At 43.9% G+C, this 23155-nt stretch overlaps 1 protein-coding gene across 2 annotated transcripts in view; it reads right to left on the bottom strand.

Moving 5' to 3' along the window:
• The window catches only part of NLK (nemo like kinase), a 194852-nt gene that overhangs the window by 78953 nt on the left and 92744 nt on the right, over positions 1–23155 (bottom strand). For both annotated transcript variants that reach the window (XR_013223721.1, XM_077294422.1), the window contains exon 3: positions 3121–3176. Coding sequence is in view for 1 of the 2 variants with exons in the window: in XM_077294422.1 (XP_077150537.1) it covers positions 3121–3176 (56 nt within the window). In the remaining variant the exon portion in view is untranslated. The remainder of the gene's footprint in view (positions 1–3120; positions 3177–23155) is intronic.

The raw sequence follows: 23155 nt of genomic DNA on the forward strand, positions 1-23155 counted from the left end.
TGTCTGTGTGACAGCTCTCCAGCGACCACACAACGACGAAACAGCGACGCTGCAGCGATCGGCATCGTTGTCTATATCGCTGCAGCGTTGCTTAATGTGACGGTACCTTAAAGGTGACCAATTCAATTAAAGTTATCTTGTAAACAATATATTCTATAGTTAATGGATTGGAGGAAATTCGACGGCTGAGTCCACCATTGACCCTTATAAACAAAAGGTCCCAAAGCCCCATGTGAATGAGGTAGTGCACATACAGTACAGACCAAAAGTTTGGACACACCTTCTCATTTAAAGATTTTTCTGTATTTTCATTACTATGAAAATTGTACATTCACACTGAAGGCATCAAAACTATGAATTAACACATGTGGAATTAAATACTTAGCAAAAAAAGTGTGAAACAACGGAAATTATGTCTTATATTCTAGGTTCTTCAAAGTAGCCACCTTTTGCTTTGATGATTGCTTTGCACACTCTTGGCATTCTCTTGATGAGCTTCAAGAGGTAGTCACCGGGAATGGTCTTCCAACAATCTTGAAGGAGTCCCCAGAGATGCTTAGCACTTGTTGGCCCTTTTTGCCTTCACTCTGCGGTCCAGCTCACCCCAAACCATCTTGATTGGGTTCAGGTCTGGTGACTGTGGAGGCCAGGTCATCTGGCGTAGCACCCCATCACTCTCCTTCTTGGTCAAATAGCCCTTACACAGCCTGGAGGTGTGTTTGGGGTCATTGTCCTGTTGAAAAATAAATGATGGTCCAACTAAAGACAAACCGGATGGAATAGCATGCCGCTGCAAGATGCTGTGGTAGCCATGCTGGTTCAGTATGCCTTCAATTTTGAATAAATGCCCAACAGTGTTACCAGCAAAGCACCCCCACACCATCACACCTCCTCCTCCATGCTTCACAGTGAGAACCAGGCATGTAGAGTCCATCCGTTCACCTTTTCTGCGTCGCACAAAGACATGGTGGTTGGAACCAAAGATCTCAAATTTAGACTCATCAGACCAAAGCACAGATTTCCTCTGGTCTAATGTCCATTCCTTGTGTTGTTTAGCCCAAACAAGTCTCTTCTGCTTGTTGCCTGTCCTTAGCAGTGGTTTCCTAGTAGCTATTTTGCCATGAAGGCCTGCTGCACAAAGTCTCCTCTTAACAGTTGTTGTAGAGATGTGTCTGCTGCTAGAACTCTGTGTGGCATTGACCTGGTCTCTAATCTGAGCTGCTGTTAACCTGTGATTTCTGAGGCTGGTGACTCAGATAAACTTATCCTCAGAAGCAGAGGTGACTCTTGGTCTTCCTTTCCTGAGACGGTCCTCATGTGAGCCAGTTTCTTCGTAGCGCTTGATGGTTTTTGCCACTGCACTTGGGGACACTTTTAAAGTTTTCCCAATTTTTCGGACTGACTGACCTTCAGTAAGTAATGATGGCCACTCGTTTTTCTTTACTTAGCTGCTTTTTTCTTGCCATAATACAAATTCTAATAGTCTATTCAGTAGGACTATCAGCTGTGTATCCACCAGACTTCTGCTCAACACAACTGATGGTCCCAAACCCATTTATAAGGCAAGAAATCCCACTTATTAAACCTGACAGGGCACACCAGTGAAGTGAAAACCATTCCCGGTGACTACCTCTTTAAGCTAATCAACAGAATGCCAAGAGTGTGCAAAGCAGTCATCAAAGCAAAAGGTGACTACTTTGAAGAACCTAGAATATAAGACATAATTTCAGTTGTTTCACACTTTTTTGTTAAGCATATAATGCCACATGTGTTAATTCATAGTTTTGATGCCTTCAGTGTGAATGTACAATTTTCAGTCATGAAAATACAGAAAAATCTTTAAATGAGAAGGTGTGTCCAAACTTTTGCTCTGTACTGTACATGACCACTACTCACAAAGGCAGTGAATGGAATGGTGGTCCTGCATAAGCACTAGCCCTACATTCACACCAGGAACAGTGGATTATCTGCTATTACTTGGATGTGAATAGGTGCCATGCAACACTATTAGCCAAGTTGTTTTCTGGACCTTTCGAGAGTGGTCTCATTATAAAATGGTTCTTACTGATGAAAAGGGGCCCTGGGGTATTATCCAAAAAAAACAAAAACATTCTCGTGTGCGTGCATGTGTGTGTGCATGTGTATACACATACACACATTAACCTATTGTTTCCCCAGTTGTCAGCCATTTTCACATGTATTTGACATAAGCATTGTTATTAGCCACCTGATTCTGTCTAACACAGAAGCAAAGATTAGCAGCAACATAACCAGTTTATAAAAAATAAAAAAACCTTCTAAGTTTAAAATTCATATTGCAAAACAGCTGAAGTTAAAATGGGATTGTCACCCCCAAAATGCAAATTAAACCACTAATATGGTCACATAGGAAACGTAGTACCTATTAAAGAAAAAAATTAAACCAGTAAATATAGATCTCACTACTTTAGCATATCTATTTTTTGGTAAAATTAATTGGAGTCTTCAGTGCACCCTTGGCCTGGCAAAAGGCTCTGTGCATCACTCCATCACCTCAATTAGCATCCTCCACTTCATCAATGCCTGAAATTAATCCCTGGCCTGACACAAGCGCTGACAATAAGGTTAAGAGGAAGTTGTAGGATTCTAATTGAGGTGGTGGAACAGTGACCCGAGCCCCGAGCCACGTGAACGGTGCACCGAGGAGCCATAATTAGCATAAGTACAATACGGTATATAAATAAATATATATATATATATATATATATATATATATATATATATATATATATATATATATATATATACATACACACACACACACACACACACACACACACACACACACACACACTATGTGAGTAGTGAAATCTATACTGCAGGTATGATTTTTATAGGGGCTGTATAAGCGGCTTAACTAGACTTTTGGGGGTGAAAGACTCTTTAAATGCAAAGTCTAAGAGTAAACCCAGATTCACAGGCCCTAGGTCCATCTGTGTGCATACAAGACCTGCGCAGCTTGTACTTCTTCCAGTTACTACAATGAATGCACAAACCTCCAGGAAAGGCTCATTAGATAGGCAGTATTACGCGCTGTACATTTCACTTAGGAGCAGCAAACGCCTGAAACATAGAGGATACATTTCTTCAAAATAATCAATGTGAGGCGGCTGGAGAATATCAAGTGCAGAGAGGACCTGCAAGGAAGAAAAGACACAGTCACTGGAGCAGCCATGTGCTACATTATCTTTATGACACAGAGCAGGGTAATAATGCGCAGTGTATTGATCATACAAATAAAGAACACATATTACGCTACTTTATAAGAAACAAGCAGCAGCAAACCGCCATTGTGCTGCGTGAAAAAGACGGCAAACCATTACAGATCTGTCACTTTACTATACTGCCTTAATTAAGAAAAGCAAATTATATGTATCGGTACATTGGTCTGCTGGGCTCAATCTTACAATAAAATATGCCTTTAGTATAATAAAAATAAAGCAAACAATCAAAAACATCAAACTTCTATTGGAGAAGCAAAACCATCAAAGTTTTTATCCTCATAATATATAGTAATCACCATATTATACAGCACTGTGTACTAACAATTGCTCATTTTGCCTTTCTACCCAGATAATCCTTCTCTTTTCTCTGTTCTATGTAGAAACAGGAAGTCTCTTGTTCCTGCAGAAATAATTCCACTCTTCCAACTCCTGACCCAGCTGCTCTCCCTGAGTACTGGACTGTTACTCAGTGGTGCAAGGTGTTTTCAAGTGAAAGTGAATTTTGCATTTCATTTGGAAATCAAGGTCCCAGAGCCTGGAGGAAGAGTGGAGAGGCAACAATTCAAGCTGCTTGAGGTCTAGTGTGAAGTTTCTACAATCAGTGATGGTTTCGGGAGCCATGTCACCTGCTGGTGTAGATCCCTTGTGTTTTATCAAGACCAAAGTCACCGCAGCGGTCTACCAGGACATTTTAGAGCACTTCATGCTTCCCTCTGCCGACAAGCTTTTAAGGGATGGAAATTTCATTCTCCAGCAGGACTTGGCACCTGTCCACACTGCCAAACGTACCAATACCTGGTTTAAAAACAACAGTATCACTGATCCTGATTGGCCAGCAAACTCACCTGACCTTAACCCCATAGAGAATCTATGGGATATTGTCAAGAGGAAGATGAGACACCAGACCCAACAATGCAGATGAGCTGAAGGCTGCTATCAGAGCAACCTGGGCTTCCATAACACCTCAGCAGTGCCACAGGATGATCGCCTCCATGCCACGCATGCAGTAATTGATGGAAAAGGAGCCCGACCAAGTATTGAGTGCATTTACTGAACATACATTTCAGTAGGCCAACATTTTGGATTTTAAAATTATTTCTGAAGCTGGTATTATAAAATAAAGTATTCTAATTTACTGAGATAATGACTTTTGGATTTTCATTGGCTGTAAACCATAATCATCAACATTAACAGAAATAATCACTTGAAATAAATCACTCTGATATATATATATATATATATATATATATATATATATATATACACACACACACACACACACACACACACACACACATACATACATACATATATATATACTTCACTTTTTCTATTGAGGAAATGAAATAAATTAACTTCTTGATGATATTCTAATTTAGTAAGAAGCAGTCGTATCTCCAGTGATCAATCACCTCTCCTATGGACTGTGGAGCAGGACAGCAGACTTTTAAGCAGAGCTAGCCAACGCACAGGCTCCGCTGCTCATCAACCTGAAGCCCAGATTCAACAAAACTGAACGACTCTATTGGACATAGGCGCCACTTATTTTTGATGGGGTGAAATCTGATGAAGTTTGTGAGTTGGTGGGCAAAGGGCAGCGGTTCCTGTTATGTTCACATGAAAACATTTGCTGTGTATTTGCACTGCTGAGCTTCAACGCAAATCAAAGATGTCACAACGATTTCTATTATGGATCTGCAATCAGAACTGCTGAGAAAGGGGGAGCGGGGCATATGGCTAAGCATTACCCTATGGGGCTAATCTGCAAGTATTGTTAGTTACCCATCGTGTCGTCTGGATAAAAAACACTTAAAGAAATGAATGGTCGCTGGCAAAGTTTTCTGATCAATGGCGGAAAAAGCTGCTGTTCACAGAACAGCAATGGGCATTTCATGCTTAAAACACCAGGAGCATGTTTGTAGGCAAGTTTTATTGGCGAACACCCTAAGGTGGGGTGATCACCCCTAACATTGTAATGCACACAGCTGCATCAGTTGTTAAACTAAGTTCATATAAATAGTACAAGTTTTCTTCCCATAAGGAATGCCACTGAAAACTTTATATTTGCCTAAAGCAGCACTCTAGTGTCTTTGTTATATCATCTACCCATAAACCATAGTTATGTGCAGAGTATGTATTAAAATTCTTATCGATCTCCATCTTCCAAACCCAGCGCTGTTCGGCCCTCCTCTACACCACAGATCTGGTTAGCTGGATCACACAGCATCTTTTCTGTGGACTGGAAGTCACTTTCTCAATGCAAATCTTAAGACTCACACAGAGGTGTATCTAGCCTTTCCAGCACCCGGGGCAAAGGATCAGTTTGGCGCACCCCCCCCCCCCCAAACCTCCCCCATTTGAACCTTAACTCTATTGAAACTGTGTGCCAAGCCAAGGTACATTCCTGAATCTCCATAATGTTAAAATAGATACCAATAAAAGTAAAATTAATTGAGACATCAGTAGGTTAAGTGTTTTTGAATATCCATATTGAATCAGGAGCCCCATATAATGCTCCATAAAGTTTTTGATGGGCCCCATAAGATGCTCCATATTAAAATATGCCCCATATAATCCTGCATAAAGGTTAATAATGGCCCCATAGATGCTCCATACAGACACTTGCCCCGTTATAGTGCTGCACAAAGGTTATGGCGCCCATATAGTGCTGCACAAACATTATGGCCCCCATATAGTGCTGCACAAACATTATGGCCCCATATAGTGCTGCACAAAGGTTATGGCCCCCATATAGTGCTGCACAAACATTATGGCCCCCATATAGTGCTGCACAAACATTATGGCCCCATATAGTACTGCAGAAACATTATGGCTCCATATAGTGCTGCACAAACATTATGGCCCCCATATAGTGCTGCACAAACATTATGGCCCCATATAGTGCTGCACAAAGGTTATGGCCCCCATATAGTGCTGCACAAACATTATGGCCCCCATATAGTGCTGCACAAACATTATGGCCCCATATAGTGTTGCACAAACATTATGGCCCCATATAGTACTGCAGAAACATTATGGCTCCATATAGTGCTGCAGAAACATTATGGCCCGCATATAGTGCTGCACAAACATTATGGCCCCATACAGTGCTGCACAAAGGTTACGGCCCCCATATAGTGTAGCACAAACATTATGGCCCCCATATAGTGCAGCACAAATGTTATGGCCCCATAACATGCTCCATACAGATATTTCCCCATTTGCTGTTACTGCGATAAAAAGAAAAAAAATCACATACTCACCTCTCCGTCGCTCAGGCCCCCGGCACTTTCAATATTCACCTGACTTCGTTCCAGCCGCCGCTCCTCCATCTCCCGCCTCCTCTGCACTGACGTTTAGGCAGAGAGCGCGCACTAACTACATCATCGCGCCCTCTGACCTCAGCGTCACTGCAGAAGACGGACCGGCGACTGGAACGAGGAGCAGGTTAATATCGCGCAGCGCTCCCCGTTATACTCACTTGCTCCTGGCGCGGTGCAGTCCCTGCTTCCCCGGCGCTGCTGCTTCTTCCTGTACTGAGCGGTCACCGTTACCGCTCATTACAGTAATGAATATGCGGCTCCACCCCTATGGGAGGTGGAGCCGCATATTCATTACTGTAATGAGCGGTACCATGTGACCGCTCAGTACAGGAAGAAGCCGGGGCGCTGGGCAGCCAGGGACCTGCAGGGACCACGCCAGGAGTAGGTAAGTATAATTAGACAGCCCCCGCTCCCTGGCCCTGCCAACCCCCTCCTTGGACCGCCGCATCATCAGGCGGCACGCTGGCGCCCCGTCGGCTGCGCCCGGAGCACATGCCCCGGCTGCCCCCCCTGGATACGCCACTGGACTCACATCAGGTGCTACTTTATAGTTATTAAGCCAAGTACAAATTGTAGGTGCAAAATTACTAGTGTTATCAGCAGAAGATTATCACTGCCGGACTAGGTGCCCGTGTGCTTCCTGGTCCAAGCACGCCCCCTCCACTGATAAGCAGTTTACTGCCAATTTACAATGTACTCAGAAAGCTGCTAATCAGCGATGTGGGTGGGGGGAAAGCTTTCTGAGCTCTGCTACATGCCACATCCAAATACTGGATTGCATCACAACTGCTGCACCCAGTAAACGGAGTGATATATCGATGGAATCAGGGTCTCATTTCCTACATTATTCTGCTCTCAGATGAGGTAGTAAAAATCTGTTGACCGATTCCCTTTGAAAACACACATACGCAATGATGTGCATAGATTAAAAGTAGGCTGACATTTATCTGCCATCACGGGGTGGCACATGGCAGCTCATTCAGGTATAACAGGGAACAGAAAAACAGTACAGTGTTTCCAGCAATATAAAAAGGGGCAAATTATAGTGAGAGACAAGTGATCCTTTTAATTAAAAAGGAAACAAACCAATTTCTAGATTCTGACCTCGCTCATCAGTCACTCAGGGAAAAGTGTTACATTAACAGAATTATATTAAAAGCAGTTACATTTTTTTCTAGCAGCCAAGATGAAAATGAACGGCTTAAAATGACATCGTCGTTCTTTTTAATCACCAGTCAGTGGATCATTTCCATCATGTAAATAGACAGTTAAAAATGAAAGCCATCACTGTATGTGCCTGCTGTTAAGTCTAGTTACAGGAAAATGCAGATTATTAAACACGTTGGACAATGCTCTGAAATGTTACCAGTAGGAGCAGCACCAATGTACACGGTTTTAATTATATCTCCATTTCTTCTTTGCACCAATGTACACGGTTTTAACCATTATCTCCATTTCTTCTTTGAATACAAAGTAGCCTCCGTTTTTTTGTCTATAGCACCAATGCAGACCCATGCGTCTCCATGGTTACAGACTACGGTGTGCAGTCTGATTCTGCAGTAAAGTGATACTCCTTTACGTCTGCTTCCTCCTAAAGTCTGTAGTAATTGTACACTAGTAATAACACTAGAAGCATTGTCATATCATAAAAACCCTAATAATCATTGTTGGATAAAGGATTGTTGTGTCCATATCTGAATGGCCAACTTATTACTAGGCGACAGATTTAAAAGGTTAGTCTACAGCAACTTTACAAGACACGTGAGGAAAAAGAACAAAAATCAACAAATTATCTTCTGCAGTCTTTGAATCATGCTGCACCCTCTATATATAACCTCTTCTCATGTACAATAATAAGTTGGGTAAAAACTAAAGTAAAATTATTGTAAAAAAAGATAACAGCTAGTATTTGGCATACAAAAGTCTTCACTAGCAACAGGAAAAAGAAAAACATTAAATTGCTAGTTCTCAAATACAGTTAAAAAAAAAGTGAAGCACAGTCTCCTCCTTTACACTACATTAATGTAAAGCTTGTGGGCCCCAGGTACGGCCTCAGGTTCCCCAGTCCTATGTCTGCGGATCACTAGCATATTGCTCAAAATTTGGGATGAATAGTTATTTCTACAAACAGAAAAACAGGACTTAACTCTAAAAAGCAAGTCAGAGGTGTCATTGGGAAAAATAATAAAATAATATTTATATAGAACCATAATATTCAGCAGCACTTTACAATTCAGCAGGTACATATGCACACAGTATCAGACATCACACAGTAACGCAGACGGATTCATTAAAGTTGGGGTTTTGCCCACCAGTCTCAGAGGAGCAAGTCTTCTAGTTAGATGCGCCTCTTTAAAGGGAACCTGTCACCCCCAAAATCGAAGACGAGCTAAGCCCACCGGCATCAGGGGCTTATCTACAGCATTCAGTGCGCAGGCGCCGGGAAAGGTCAGAGAGGCCCGGCGCCTGCGCACTGCAGTACTTTGCTCTGCCCTCAGTACTTTGCTCTGCCCTCAACAGGACAGAGAAGTACACCTGCGCCGGAGCCTGAAGACAAGAAGAGGACAGTCATCGTAAGAAGATGCGAGGCCCCGGACCGGACCGCGACGCCCATCGGACCGGACGACCCCCCCCCCCCCCCCCCCAGGTGAGTATAATCTAACCTCTTTTTCTTACCTTTCAGGATACATCGGGGCTTATCTACAGCATTACAGAATGCTGTAGATAAGCCCCTGATGCTGGTGGGCTTAGCTCATCTTCAATTTTGGGGGTGACAGGTTCCCTTTAAAGCACCACACCAACAATTTTTTTCTGCTCGAGTGGTGCTCCTAACCTAAAGTCTCTGACCCTAGTTTTAAGCTTATCCGCAGCCATCTTCACCTTTTATCAGCACCCCTTCGGTCCTTCCGGCACCACCTTGTGAGCACTAAAATATAAGAGCCAGATCGAGGCTCTCAGACTAATAAGTCTCTAGTCACTCTGCATAACTGCAGACTTATGAATTCCCCCCAGATCACACACTGGGGGGCCACCCCAGGGCACGGTGCGCTGCGGGGATTCGCTGGTTTCTGACCCGGGACCTGAGGGAATGTATGAGTTATACTGTACATGCTCCAGACCAGCAGGGGAGGCCTCGCTCCATACACTGGACGTCTGTGTCATTAGACGGGCCACGGCCTCGCTTAAAGGGAACCTGTCACCTGAATTTGGAGGGACCTTTTTCGGTCCGATGGGCTGTGTTTTCAATTGTTTTATTCACCCCTTCCTTTCCCGCTGGCCGCACGCTGGCCGCAATATTGGCTTGAAGTTTATTCGCTTTCCTCCGTAGAACACGCCTGCGCATGGCAATCTTGCCTTGTGCACGCGCAGTATGCTTTGCCCAACTGCGGGCAAAGTCGAAAAGCATTAGTGCGCATGCGCCGGCGCACTATGTCCCGGAAGTATTTCGCTGTGTTCCGCAGTAGCTCTGCTCCTATGTCTTGGAACACAGCAAAATACTTCCGGGACATAGTGCGCCGGCGTATGCGTACTAATGCTTTTCGACTTTGCCCGCAGTTGGGCAAAGCATACTGCGCGTGCGCAAGGCAAGATTGCCATGCGCAGGCGTGTTCTACGGAGGAAAGCGAATCAACTTCAAGCCAATATTGCAGCCAGCGTGCGGCCAGCGGGAAAGGAAGGGGTGAATAAAACACCCGAAAACACAGCCCATCGGACCGAAAAAAGGTCCCGCCAAATTCAGGTGACAGGTTCCCTTTAATACAAGTGTATGGAGCGAGGCCACAACCACTAGACAGGCCCCGGCCAGGAGTAAGCATAACTAATACAAACCCTCCAGTTCCAGGTCAGAAACTGGCGAATCCCCACGGAACATAGGGCGTGTGCTGGAGAAATTCATAAGTCTGCACTCACACAGACTTATCGATTTGGACAGGACAACCTGTAACGGGAGTGGTAGAACTGTGGACTGAGGAGTGCCTGGCAGAGCATGACTGGGCGAGCACCTGACTCTTCACTAGGGTCCATGATAGTGGGGTTAGGCTCGGTTTCCCATGAACACCAGATGATACTCCAGGACAAACCACAGGCACATGGCAGCTGGCCCATAAGGGATGGATAGCTGGAACGATCCGGAAGGAGAGGACAGATGATACAGGCAGGCACTGGCAGGAGCGGACTGGTGTGGCTGATATACAGATGCAGGCGGGTCCGCCTGTTATACAGATGGGCACGACAGGTGCAGGCAGGTCCGCCTGTCATACAGACGGGCACGGCAGGTGCAGGCAGGTCCACCTGTTATACAGACTGGCACAGCAGGTGCAGGCAGGTCCGCCTGTCATACAGACTGGCACAGCAGGTGCAGGCAGGTCCGCCTGTTATACAGACTCGCACAGCAGGTGCAGGTGGGTCCGCCTATTATACAGACTGGCACAGCAGGTGCAGGCGGGTACGCCTGTTATACAGACTCGCACAGCAAATAATAGCAAGGAGGTTAGGGATGGACAGATACTAGCAGGACTAATGGTAACTAACGGACAGGGACCCGAGAACTATCAAGTGTTTTGAGAACAGACCTACAATGTTGCACAGGCACCTACATGCAGGTACTTCACAGCCATTGGCTGGGGACACTTTAGGACGGTGCGAGTGACCCCTTTAGAAGGAGGGAGTGCGTTCCCCAATCACAGAGCACCTTGTGTGTACCCCTGGCAGCAGCCAACGAGGAGGGAGGAGGGATTGCAGGACAGGGGCCACGGTGAGAGTCAGTGTCCCTGCTGGGAGAGAGGGGCAGCATGCTGGGATGCCGGCGCACACAACACAACCCTTTTCAAACGTGATCTCAGTCTCACTCCATCAAACACTGGAGTGATCTGGCAGGTTACAACCTATTCAAGACCGACCGGGAAAACGCTGACAGAAGGTGAAAATGGTGGGGGGTAAGTATCGGCCACATGTTGTCTAAACTTTGCTTACTTTCCAAAAGTGGGTGCAACTGGATTGGCGTAAAAATGTTAAGCTCCCATTTTTTCCACAACTTCGAGATGTCACAAATATTTTTGTGCAACTAGGACAATTTTATAACCACATTCTGTTCAAAAATTCAAACAAAAAAACGAGGGCCCTGATCACAACAGCTTACAATCTAAACAGAGGTAAAACCGTGCATGTGTTGTATGGCCAGACATCTTTCTATTGAATAACAGTACTCAATTGCAGCAGCACGACTCGGTCACTAGATACAAAGTGCTACCAAGTGCATGGAGAAGGCAAAACAGAAGATGAAAAGGACCAGATCCTGAAGAATCCAGGTATTCTGAAAACAGTATTCCGCTTTGGGTGGTTGGTATAGCTTCATACCTTTGGTACAGTTGAATTTCAATCTATTTTCATTATTATAGTTTATAAATCAGCCATACTGGGCTCCCAAGAGAATCACCAACCTGGCCTTCAAAGGAGCTCCTGACATGTCCTGATCAGCCTGAGAAATCTATATTCATGTGGGTTATTAGCACTATTTTTAGAAGACAACTTGTATTTCAGGTCAAGTTCTCTATTAAGAATTCAATCAATTATATAATCTTACTTCAGTGTGTAGTCAGTAATGGGCATCATCATTATACAAACAAGCGGGCTATTAATAGGTGAAGGACTGAATGCAGTTGGGTGTGCTGATAAGCTTCGGGCTTATGCTAAACCTGCACTGACAGTAGGCACGGTTCTTTTCCCTAATCCTTCAGACATTGTCAAATGCACGGTGGCCACTACGCAAATCTTATTGGGCATTTACACTGGTCAATAAAAGTAAATAAGCTTTCCTAGGAACTCTTTTCGCAATTATTGGCTAGTCACTCAACAAGCAAGGAAAAATACTTTTTCGTCTGGTGAAACTAATTTTAAAAGGGAAGGATTTATGAACACCACCACATCTGATGAGACACACAGGTAGGTCTGTTTTCAGCAGTCTGTAACCTGTATGCTTATATTAAGAGTTTAGATCTGTCACCACGTTTGACCTATTTCCTTTAAAGGGGTTGTCAACTACAAGAACAAGCCTTACTTAAACTAATTGTTCGGCCCCGATAAAATAATTAAAACCTATAACTGCCTCCAGTTATGGCGCAGTTTCTGAGGTGTCAGCACCTCCTCCCCTGGGGCTGTGATGCAGTATGGTGACACCGGCGCCACCTTCCTACGAACTGAACATGAAGCCAGCTGCAGCTGATCCCTGGCTTCCTCTTCAGTTTGTCCGTAAGTGGAGACAGTAATGCTAGTGCTGATTGGACGCCGGGCATCACGTGTCGTTCCACCGCATCTGAGCCCTGGGACCGCGAGTGCCGACACTGCTGGAACGGAGCCAGCACGGGAGGAGAGTATAGGCTTCATCGGGGCCAAACAATTCGTTTTAGAAGGTGCTGCCCTAGTATCGTCCCCGGCGCCTGCGCTGTAAGTTCGAAGGGCAGCGCAACTTCCATGCCCGAAAAAAAAAAAAATAACAGAGCAGGCGCCGGTTTTCACAGTGGATTCACCCAATATAATACTTTGTGATAAAGATGCAATCAAACCTGAAAAACTTGCTGCAGTTTTTCTGTCCATATTTGCAGTGGAAACGCTCTGCAATGTGTGAACATGGCCTTAGGATCTCCTTAGATCTTAGCAGTGACCAAATACTCATTTAGCTGACAGCTTTTCCTCCCTACAACTGCGCAGGCGATTCTAATGGATTCTAGTGCATTTGAACAGCAAGGTGGCTTGCTGTGAAGGGAAATAGAGAAAAAATAAAAAAATCTATAAATCTTCAGCATAGCGAGTGTGACCTGAGCGTAAGTGTGGACGGCGGTAAGTGTGACTTGTGATTTAGTGACTTTGGAATCAGGGTGTTTCCAAGGGAGGAATTACTGTCTGTATTTTATTAATACTTTGCATTTATTTTTATTTATCGCTTCTGTGTGGTGCAATCCCCATTAGGAAATGTGCTCCACTATTGTTAATGCCATCCAGTGCACATCTTGCCACATGTATGCAATCCTTGATCAGCTGGTCGAGGGTGCATACTGCTGTGCGAGATGTGAGCACGTTGTGCATTTGGAATCCCAGATTCTGGATCTAAATGTGCAGCTGGCAACAATGAGATCCATAGACAATATGGAGAGGAGTCTTCTGCTCACAGAGCAGACGCTCAATGGGATAGATGAGGAGGGGGATGGTAGGATGGAGCTGCAGGACAGTGAAGTAGGTAGCTGGGTGACATTCAGAAAGCGGGGTAGAGTGCCAGGGAGGCTAGTCCTGATCTGGCTCACCCCAATAAGTTTGCTAAGTTGGCAGATGAGGGGGGTACCAGTACAGGGGTAGCACTGCTGCAGCCAGGCATGTCCTCTGAAAGCCGGATGAGTGACTGCTCCAGTGAGGAGGGAAATAGGAGAGTAGGGCAGGCCAGACAGGTGCTGGTAGTGGGGGACTCAATTATTAGGGGAACAGATAGGGCAATCTGTCACAAAGACAGGGATCGTCGAACGGTGTGCTGCCTACCTGGCGCTCGAGTCCGACACATCGCTGATCGGGTGGACATTACTGGGAGGGGCTGGTGAGGACCCAGCGGTCATGGTGCACATAGACACAAATGACAAAGTTAGAGGTAGGTGGAAGGTCCTTAAAGATGATTTCAGGGAATTAGGCTGCAAGCTGAAAGCAAGGACCTCCAACGTGGTATTTTCCGAAATACTGCCTGTACCACGTGCCACGCCAGAGAGGCAACGGGAGATTAGGGAGGTTAATAAGTGGCTCAAGAATTGGTGTAGGAAGGAGGGGTTTGGGTTCCTGCAGAACTGGGCCGACTTCTCAGTTGGCTACAGGCTCTACGCTAGGGACGGGCTGCACCTAAATGGGGAAGGTGCAGCTGTGCTGGGGGAGAAAATGGCTAGAAGGTTGGAGGAGTGTTTAAACTAGGGAATGGGGGGGAGGATATTCATTTTATAGGAGGGGAAGATAGTGTAGATAGAGACCTGGGCACAAATAAGGAAGTTGGGGGTGGCGTTGGCATGGGGGGTGGGGTTAGAACAGTTAGTAATTTAAGAAAGAATAGAGGTACAGAGAGGAACATCAAGTGCATGTATACTAATGCCAGAAGCCTCGCCAACAAAATGGACGAATTAGAACTAATGTTGTTGGAACATAATTATGACATGGTGGGGATATCTGAAACATATCTGGATGAGAGCCATGACTGGGCTGTTAACTTGCAGGGCTATAGCCTATTCAGAAATGACCGTACAGATAAGCGAGGGGGAGGGGTGTGTCTGTATGTAAAATCGACCTTAAAACCCATCCTGCGTGATAACATAGGTGAATCTAATGAAAATGTAGAGTCTCTGTGGGTGGAGATAAGGGGAGGGGGAAAAAATAATAAATTACTGATAGGGGTTTGTTATAAATCTCCAAAAATAATGGAAGCAATGGAGAATATCCTCGTAAAGCAAATAGATGAAGCTGCGACTCAAGGAGAAGTCATTATTATGGGGGACTTCAACTACCCTGAAATAGATTGGGGAACAGAAACCTGCAGTTCCAGTAAAGGTAATCGGTTTTTGACAACAATGAGAGACAATTACCTTTCACAACTGGTTCAGGACCCAACAAGAAGGGGGGCACTGCTAGACCTAATATTAACCAACAGGCCAGTCCGCATATCAAATATAAGGGTTGGGGGTCACTTGGGGAATAGTGATCACAAAATAATAAGTTTTCATGTCTCCTTTAATAAGATGTGTAGTAGAGGGGTGACAAGGACACTAAACTTCAGGAGGGCAAATTTCCAACGGATGAGAGAGGATCTTGGTGCAATTAACTGGGACGATATCCTGAGACATAAAAGTACACAAAGAAAATGGGAGACGTTTATTAGCATCCTGGATAGGACCTGTGCACAGTATATACCGTATGGGAATAAACATACTAGAAATAGGAGGAAACCAATATGGCTAAATAGAGCTGTAAGGGGCGCAATAAGTGACAAAAAGAAAGCATTTAGAGAATTAAAGGAAGTAGGTAGTGAGGAGGCATTAAATAAATACAAAAAATTAAATTCTGTAAAAAGCAAATCAAGGCAGCAAAGATTGAGACAGAGAGACTCATTGCTAGAGAGAGCAAAAATAACCCCAAAATATTCTTTAACTACATAAATAGTAAGAAACTAAAAAATGATAGTGTTGGCCCCCTTAAAAATAGTCTGGGTGAAATGGTGGATGAGGATGAGGAAAAAGCCAATATGCTAAATGACTTTTTTTCATCAGTATTTACAAAAGAAAATCCCATGGCAGCCAATATGACTAGTGATAAAAATTCCTAATTAAATGTTACCTGCTTAACCCAGCAAGAAGTACGGCGGCGTCTAAAAATCACAAAAATTTACAAATCTCCGGGCCCGGATGGGATACACCCCCGAGTACTGCAGGAATTAAGTACAGTCATTGATAGACCATTATTTTTAATCTTTAAAGAGTCCATAATAACAGGGTCTGTACCACAGGACTGGCGTATAGCAAATGTGGTGCCAATATTCAAAAAGGGGACAAAAACTGAACTCGGAAATTATAGGCCAGTAAGCTTAACCTCTACTGTGGGTAAAATCCTGGAGGGCATTCTAAGGGATGCTATACTGGAGTATCTGAAGAGGAATATCCTCATGACCCAGTATCAGCACGGGTTTACTAGGGACTGTTCATGTCAGACTAATTTGATCAGCTTCTATGAAGAGGTAAGTTCCGGACTGGACCAAGGGAACCCAGTAGATGTAGTGTATATGGACTTTTCAAAAGCTTTTGATACAGTGCCACACAAAAGGTTGATATATAAAATGAGAATAATGGGGATAAGGGAAAATATGTCCAAGGGGGTTGAGAGCTGGCTCAGGGATAGGAAACAAAGGGTGGTTATTAATGGAGCACACTCGGACTGGGTCGCGGTTAGTAGTGGGGTACCACAGGGGTCAGTATTGGGCCCTCTTCTTTTTAACATTTATTAATGACCTTGTAGGGGGCATTCAGAGTAGAATTTCAATATTTGCAGATGACACTAAACTCTGCAGGGTAATCAATACAGAGGAGGACAATTTTATATTACAGGATGATTTATGTAAACTAGAAGCTTGGGCTGATAAATGGCAAATGAGCTTTAATGGGGATAAATGTAAGGTCATGCACTTGGGTAGAAGTAATAAGATGTATAACTATGTGCTTAATTCTAAAACTCTGGGCAAAACAGTCAATGAAAAAGACCTGGGTGTATGGGTGGATGACAAACTCATATTCAGTGGCCAGTGTCAGGCAGCTGCTACAAAGGCAAATAAAATAATGGGATGCATTAAAAGAGGCATAGATACACATGAGGAGAACATAGTTTTACCTCTATACAAGTCACTAGTTCGACCACACTTAGAATACTGTGCACAGTTCTGGTCTCCGGTGTATAAGAAAGACATAGCTGAACTGGAGCGGGTGCAGAGAAGAGCGACCAAGGTTATTAGAGGACTGGGGGGTCTGCCATACCAAGATAGGTTATTACACTTGGGGCTATTTAGTTTGGAAAAACGAAGGCTAAGGGGTGATCTTATGTTAATGTATAAATATATGAGGGGACAGTACAAAGACCTTTCTGATGATCTTTTTAATCATAGACCGGTGACAGGGACAAGGGGGCATCCTCTACGTCTGGAGGAAAGAAGGTTTAAGCATAATAACAGACGCGGATTCTTTACTGTAAGAGCAGTGAGACTATGGAACTCTCTGCCATATGATGTTGTAATGAGTGACTCATTGCTTAAATTTAAGAGGGGACTGGATACCTTTCTGGAAAAGTATAATGTTACAGGGTATATATATTAGATTCCTTGATAAGGCGTTGATCCAGGGAACTAGTCTGATTGCCGTATGTGGGGTCGGGAAGGAATTTTTTCCCCCATGGTGGAGCTTACTCTTACCACATGGGTTTTTTTTGCCTTCCCCTGGATCAACATGTTAGGGCATGTTAGGCTATGGGTTGAACTAGATGGACTTAAAGTCTTCCTTCAACCTTAATAACTATGTAACTATGTAATGGGGAGAGGAAACATAGGGCAGATCTTGCTCTTCCCTGACAATTGCCTCCAAGAGATAGACCAGACATTCCCAACTATAAAGCCACGTTCACACTTTCAGTATTTGGTCAGTATTTTACATCAGTATTTGTAAGCTAAAACCAGGAGTGGAACAATTAGATGAAAAGTATAATAGAACCACGTCACCACTTCTGTATTTATCACCCATTCCTGGTTCTGGTTTATAAATACTGACCGAATACTGAACATGGAAACATGGCCTTCGTCAAAGTGTAGAGGAAATGGGTTCACCATAAACTTGCTCAGAAGTTCTGGTAATCCATCATTCATGGCACGGTGATAATGTGCCCCAAGTGAGACGCCGGCACAAAGTTTCCAGTTGTGTGCCGCTCTCCAATGGCCACAGGAACAGTAGAGAGCCCACATGAGACGGATTGCTCTCATTTCCTTCAAGAAGCACTCCTAGCAAAACAATCAGTATGTCTGTAGTGTGGCTGTGTTCTGTGCTCGCCATCCTGTCAGTCTTTCCGCTCCTGAGCCACGTGACTGCAGTTCAGATTAGCTGCCTATGTCTTATGTGGCCAGGTAGTCACTTTCTCAAGGTTAGGCTACATTACATATCTGTGGGACTCGTCCTAGTCATGTACAATTTTTTTTCCTTCTTGGCTCCGTTTTATTGATCCACCCATCAGTTTTAAAAACGTGTCCGTGTCTCTGGTAGACGAGACGCATGAGGGCATGTTCTATTCTCATCTGTTTTGAGGATGATACTCTGCCATTAAGGTACGTGCACACGTTCAGGATTTGCTGCAGTTTTGAGGCGGAGTATTTATGCAGCATCAAACCCTCAGCGTCCAGATGTTACAGCATAGTGGATGAAATCCCATGTCCACCATGCGTGTATGTGCACCTGTGTATCACCCATGGAAAATGACATGCGGCACGAACTTACCAGACCCAGCATGTTAATTTCTCTTGCGGAGAAGCTAGTCTCTGCAACAGAAATGAGAACAATTGGATGCGGTAAATCCACATTGTTCATTGAACACATGCGGATTTACCTGCGGTCAATAGAGCGCATCCAAAATGATGCTACTTACGGTTCGTGGGCACATTGCCTTAAAGTCTGAAGGATCCATATAAAATAGGTAAAACAGGGAAGTCAGACTTTGTACCTCAGAGTTTCATGGGCAGCACGGTGGCTCAGTGGTTAGAACTGTGGCCTTGCAGCACTGGGCTCCTGGGTTCAAATCCCACCAAAGACAACGTCTGCAAGGAGCTTGTATGTTCTCCCCGTGTTTGCGTGGGTTTCCTTCCACACTCCAAAGACAAACTGATTGGGAATGTAGATTGTGAGCCCCAATGGGGACAACACAAATAATGTCTGTAAAACTGTGGAATTAATTGCGCTATATAAACAGTGAATAAATAAATAAATATATAAATAATCCATTTTTTACTGATCCACTGCTTATAGTCAACGAATAAAAAAAAATGGGATAGGGTGTGTGTGTGTGTGTGTGTGTGTGTGTGTGTGTGTGTGTGTGTGTGTGTGTAAGAAAAAAATTTAAAAAAAAAATCCTGTGGAACTATTCACTTGAAAAAAGATATAATAAATAAAACCGCTGCATTTCCCTCAGATGGTAACACACACGGATGTGCAAATGTAGCCTCACATGCTCACAGCGGCACAGCCATCGCCCCACATAGCAGACGCTCATAAGCTGATCAGCAGTCACATGGGTCAGAAGACGATCATTGCTGGAAACTGAAGATGATGGCGGAAGGTGAAGATTTACAGCCCTCCACACTACATACATATCAATAAGGGATTATACAATGCTCACAGGCAGACATCTGCAAGTAAGGGCACTACGCATGATGCCAATTCACATGTCCGTCTGCACACAACTGGCATCCATGTGACATCCATTCATTGAAATGTGGCCAAATTGGAGCAATCGGATGGCACACGCATTACATTCTCTGCCACAATCATGTAGAATGAGCACTAATCTCCTCACAGACTAGAGAGGAAGACCAGGAAACGGCAAAGGAGCAGAATCCCCGCAGAAGAACTCTATGGAGATTTTCTTTTCTAAGAAGGTTCTGAATGGATTCTGGAATTTTTCTGAATTTGGACAATCCCTTTAACTGAAATTATGTCTTGTCTTATAAGAAATAGACAGCATTTCTTTATGAATTTAAACAATTAAAGCCAGAGATCATGAATCGTTTTGTAATTTATATACAAGTACGGTATATATATATTTTTTTATTCTATGAACTATTGCAGGGATGGCCATGGTGATGGCTGGTGTTCCCAGCATCTAGAGGGGCTTTACACATGGGCCATATAAATAGTCTGCAGATTTCAGTACCATGTATTGTGAATAGTGGATTTGGAGTCTTCTACTGTATAGAAATGCACTGGAAACTGTCTGTGATGATAATGAGAATGCTAAAAAGTGATCAGAACAGGCAGTATCAGCATAATGAAGCGCAGTGCCTTAACCCCTTAGTGACGGAGCCACATTTTTTAAATCTGACCAGTGTCACTTTATGTGGTAATAACTCTGGAACGCTTCAACAAAGCCCAGTGATTTTGAGATTGTTTTTTCGTGACACGTTATACTTTATGATAATGGTAAATTTAGGTTGATATGTTTTGTGTTTATTTGTACAAAAATAATCAGAAATTTGAAAAAAATGTAAAAAAATTAGCAATTTTCAAACTTTGAATGATTATCCCTTTAATCCCGATAGTCATACCACAGCAAAACATTAATAAATAACATTTCCCACACGTCTGCTTTACATCAGCACCATTTGCAAAATGTTATTTTATTTTGTTAGCATTTTAGGAGGTTTAAAAATGTAGCAGCAATTAAAAAATGTTTCAAGGAAATTTACAAAATGTATTTTTTTAGGGACCTATCCATGTTTGAAGTGAATTGGGGGGTCCTATATATAGGGAAACCCCTACAAGTGATACCATTTTAAAACAGCACTCCCATGACATATTGAAAACTGCAGTCAGGTAGTTTGTTAACCCGTCAGGTGATTTTCAGGAATTAATGCAAAGTGGCATGACAGAAATGAAAATGTGTATTTTCACCACTTAAATGTCACTAACTTCTGAACAGATTACTACAGCCGTCAGGCCATGTGCACACGTTCAGTATTTTTCGTGTTTTTTCGCTATAAAAACGTGGTAAAAATGCGAAAAAAACGCTAACATATGCCTCCCATTATTTTCAGTGTATTCCGCATTTTTTGTGCAAATGTAGCCTTTTTTTCCGCGAAAAAAATCGCATCGCGGAAAAAAAAGCAACATGTTCATTAAAATGCGGAATTGCAGGGGATTCCACACACCTAGGAATGCATTGATCTGCTTACTTCCCGCACGGGGCTGTGCACACCATGCGGGAAGTAAGCAGATTATGTGCGGTTGGTACCCAGGGTGGAGGAGACGAGACTAAATTTAAACGTATATATATGGAAAATTGGGATAACTAAATACAGTAATCATATAAAACCCAAAATGTTTAATTATAAATAGCTAAAATGCCACCAACCTGTGGCTGCACCAAAAAGAAAAACCCAAAACACACAGTGAAAAAACTAGTGTTGGGGGACGCCGCAACGTTTCCCCTAGGGTGCCAACCCCCACTGACAGGTAGCCATCAGTGCAGTTACATTTACAGGGTTATTCCCGTCCCCCAACACTAGTTTTTTCACTGTGTGTTTGGGGTTTTTCTTTTTGGTGCAGCCACAGGTTGGTGGCATTTTAGCTATTTATAATTAAACATTTTGGGTTTTATATGATTACTGGAGGAGAGGAGACTCTCCTCCACGGACTGGGCACCATATAATTGGTAAAAAAAAAAGAAGTAAAATAAAAAATAGTCATATAGTCACCTTCGATGTCTTCCCGCCTCTCCGCTGCATGCTGCCGCTTCGGTTTCTATAGCTGGTGTGCGGCGAAGGACCTGCGATGACGTCGCGGTCTTGTGATTGGTCGAGACCGGTCATGTGACCGCTCACGTGACCGCGACGTCATGGAAGGTCCTGAACCACACCGGCATCTATAGGAACGGACGCCTACAGGTGAGTATAACCATTTTTTTAATTTTTTTTATTATTTTTAAACATTCAATCTTTTACTATTGATGCTGCATAGGCAGCATCTATAGTAAAAAGATGGTCACACTTGTCAAACGCTATGTTTGACAAGTGTGACCAACCTGTCAGTCAGTTTTCCAAGCGATGCTACAGATCGCTTGGAAAACTTTAGCATTCCGCAAGCTAATTACGCTTGCAGAATGCTAAAAAAACGCGAAAAAAAAACGTAAAAAAAAAATGCGGATTTCTTGCAAAAAATTGCCGGTTTTCTTCAGGAAATTTCTGCAAGAAATCCGGACGTGTGCACATACCCTCAGACTCTAAAGCCGCTATTTGGTCGTGAACTGCCATGGCAAACACCAGGACCACACAATCATGATCTGAGACCACCAATTGGGATAAAGAGTAAAGGTACCTTCACACTAAACGATAACGATAGCGATCCGTGACGTTGCAGCGTCCTGGATAGCGATATCGTTGTGTTTGACACGCAGCAGCGATCAGGATCCTGCTGTGATATCGCTGGTCGTTGATTAAAGTTCAGAACTTTATTTGGTCGTCCGATCGCCGTGTATCGTCGTGTTTGACACCAAAAGCAACGATACCAGCGATGTTTTACAGTGGTAACCAGGGTAAATATCGGGTTACTAAGCGCAGGGCCGTGCTTAGTAACCCAATGTTTACCCTGGTTACCATTGTAAAAGTAAAAAAAACAAACAGTACATACTCACCCTCTGATGTCTGTCACACGTCCCTCGCCGTCTGCTTCCCGCACTGACTGTGAGCGCCGGCCGTAAAGTGAAAGCAGAGCACAGCAGTGACGTCACCGCTGTGCTGTGCCTTACGGCCGGCAATCACAGTCAGTGCAGGAAGCAGACGGCAAGGGACGTGTGACAGACAGCAGAAGGTGAGTATGTAGTGTTTGGTTTTTTTACTTTTACAATGGTAACCAGGGTAAACATCGGGTTACTAAGCGCGGCCCTGCGCTTAGTAACCCGATGTTTACCCTGGTTACCCGGGGACCTCGGCATCGTTGGTCGCCGGAGAGCTGTCTGTGTGACAGCTCCCCAGCGACCACACAACGACTTACCAACGATCACGGCCAGGTCGTATCACTGGTCGTGATCGTTGGTAAATCGTTTAGTGTGAAGGTACCTTAAGCCCCAAGACTCTGTTAACCATTTATAATGATGTAGTCGCTACTGACAGCAGAATCTAAGGGGTTAAATAGATTTGGACGGTGCAAGCACTGATCATGGCTGATGCAGCAAGTTGTATGCTGTAGTGTCCAGTCAACAGCTGCTGGATTGTCACCTGTATGGGGATATAAGTCTCTTATATCTCAGGTCAGTTAAAAG

Source organism: Ranitomeya variabilis, chromosome 3 (assembly GCF_051348905.1).
Source record: "Ranitomeya variabilis isolate aRanVar5 chromosome 3, aRanVar5.hap1, whole genome shotgun sequence".
Lineage (NCBI taxonomy): Eukaryota > Metazoa > Chordata > Amphibia > Anura > Dendrobatidae > Ranitomeya > Ranitomeya variabilis.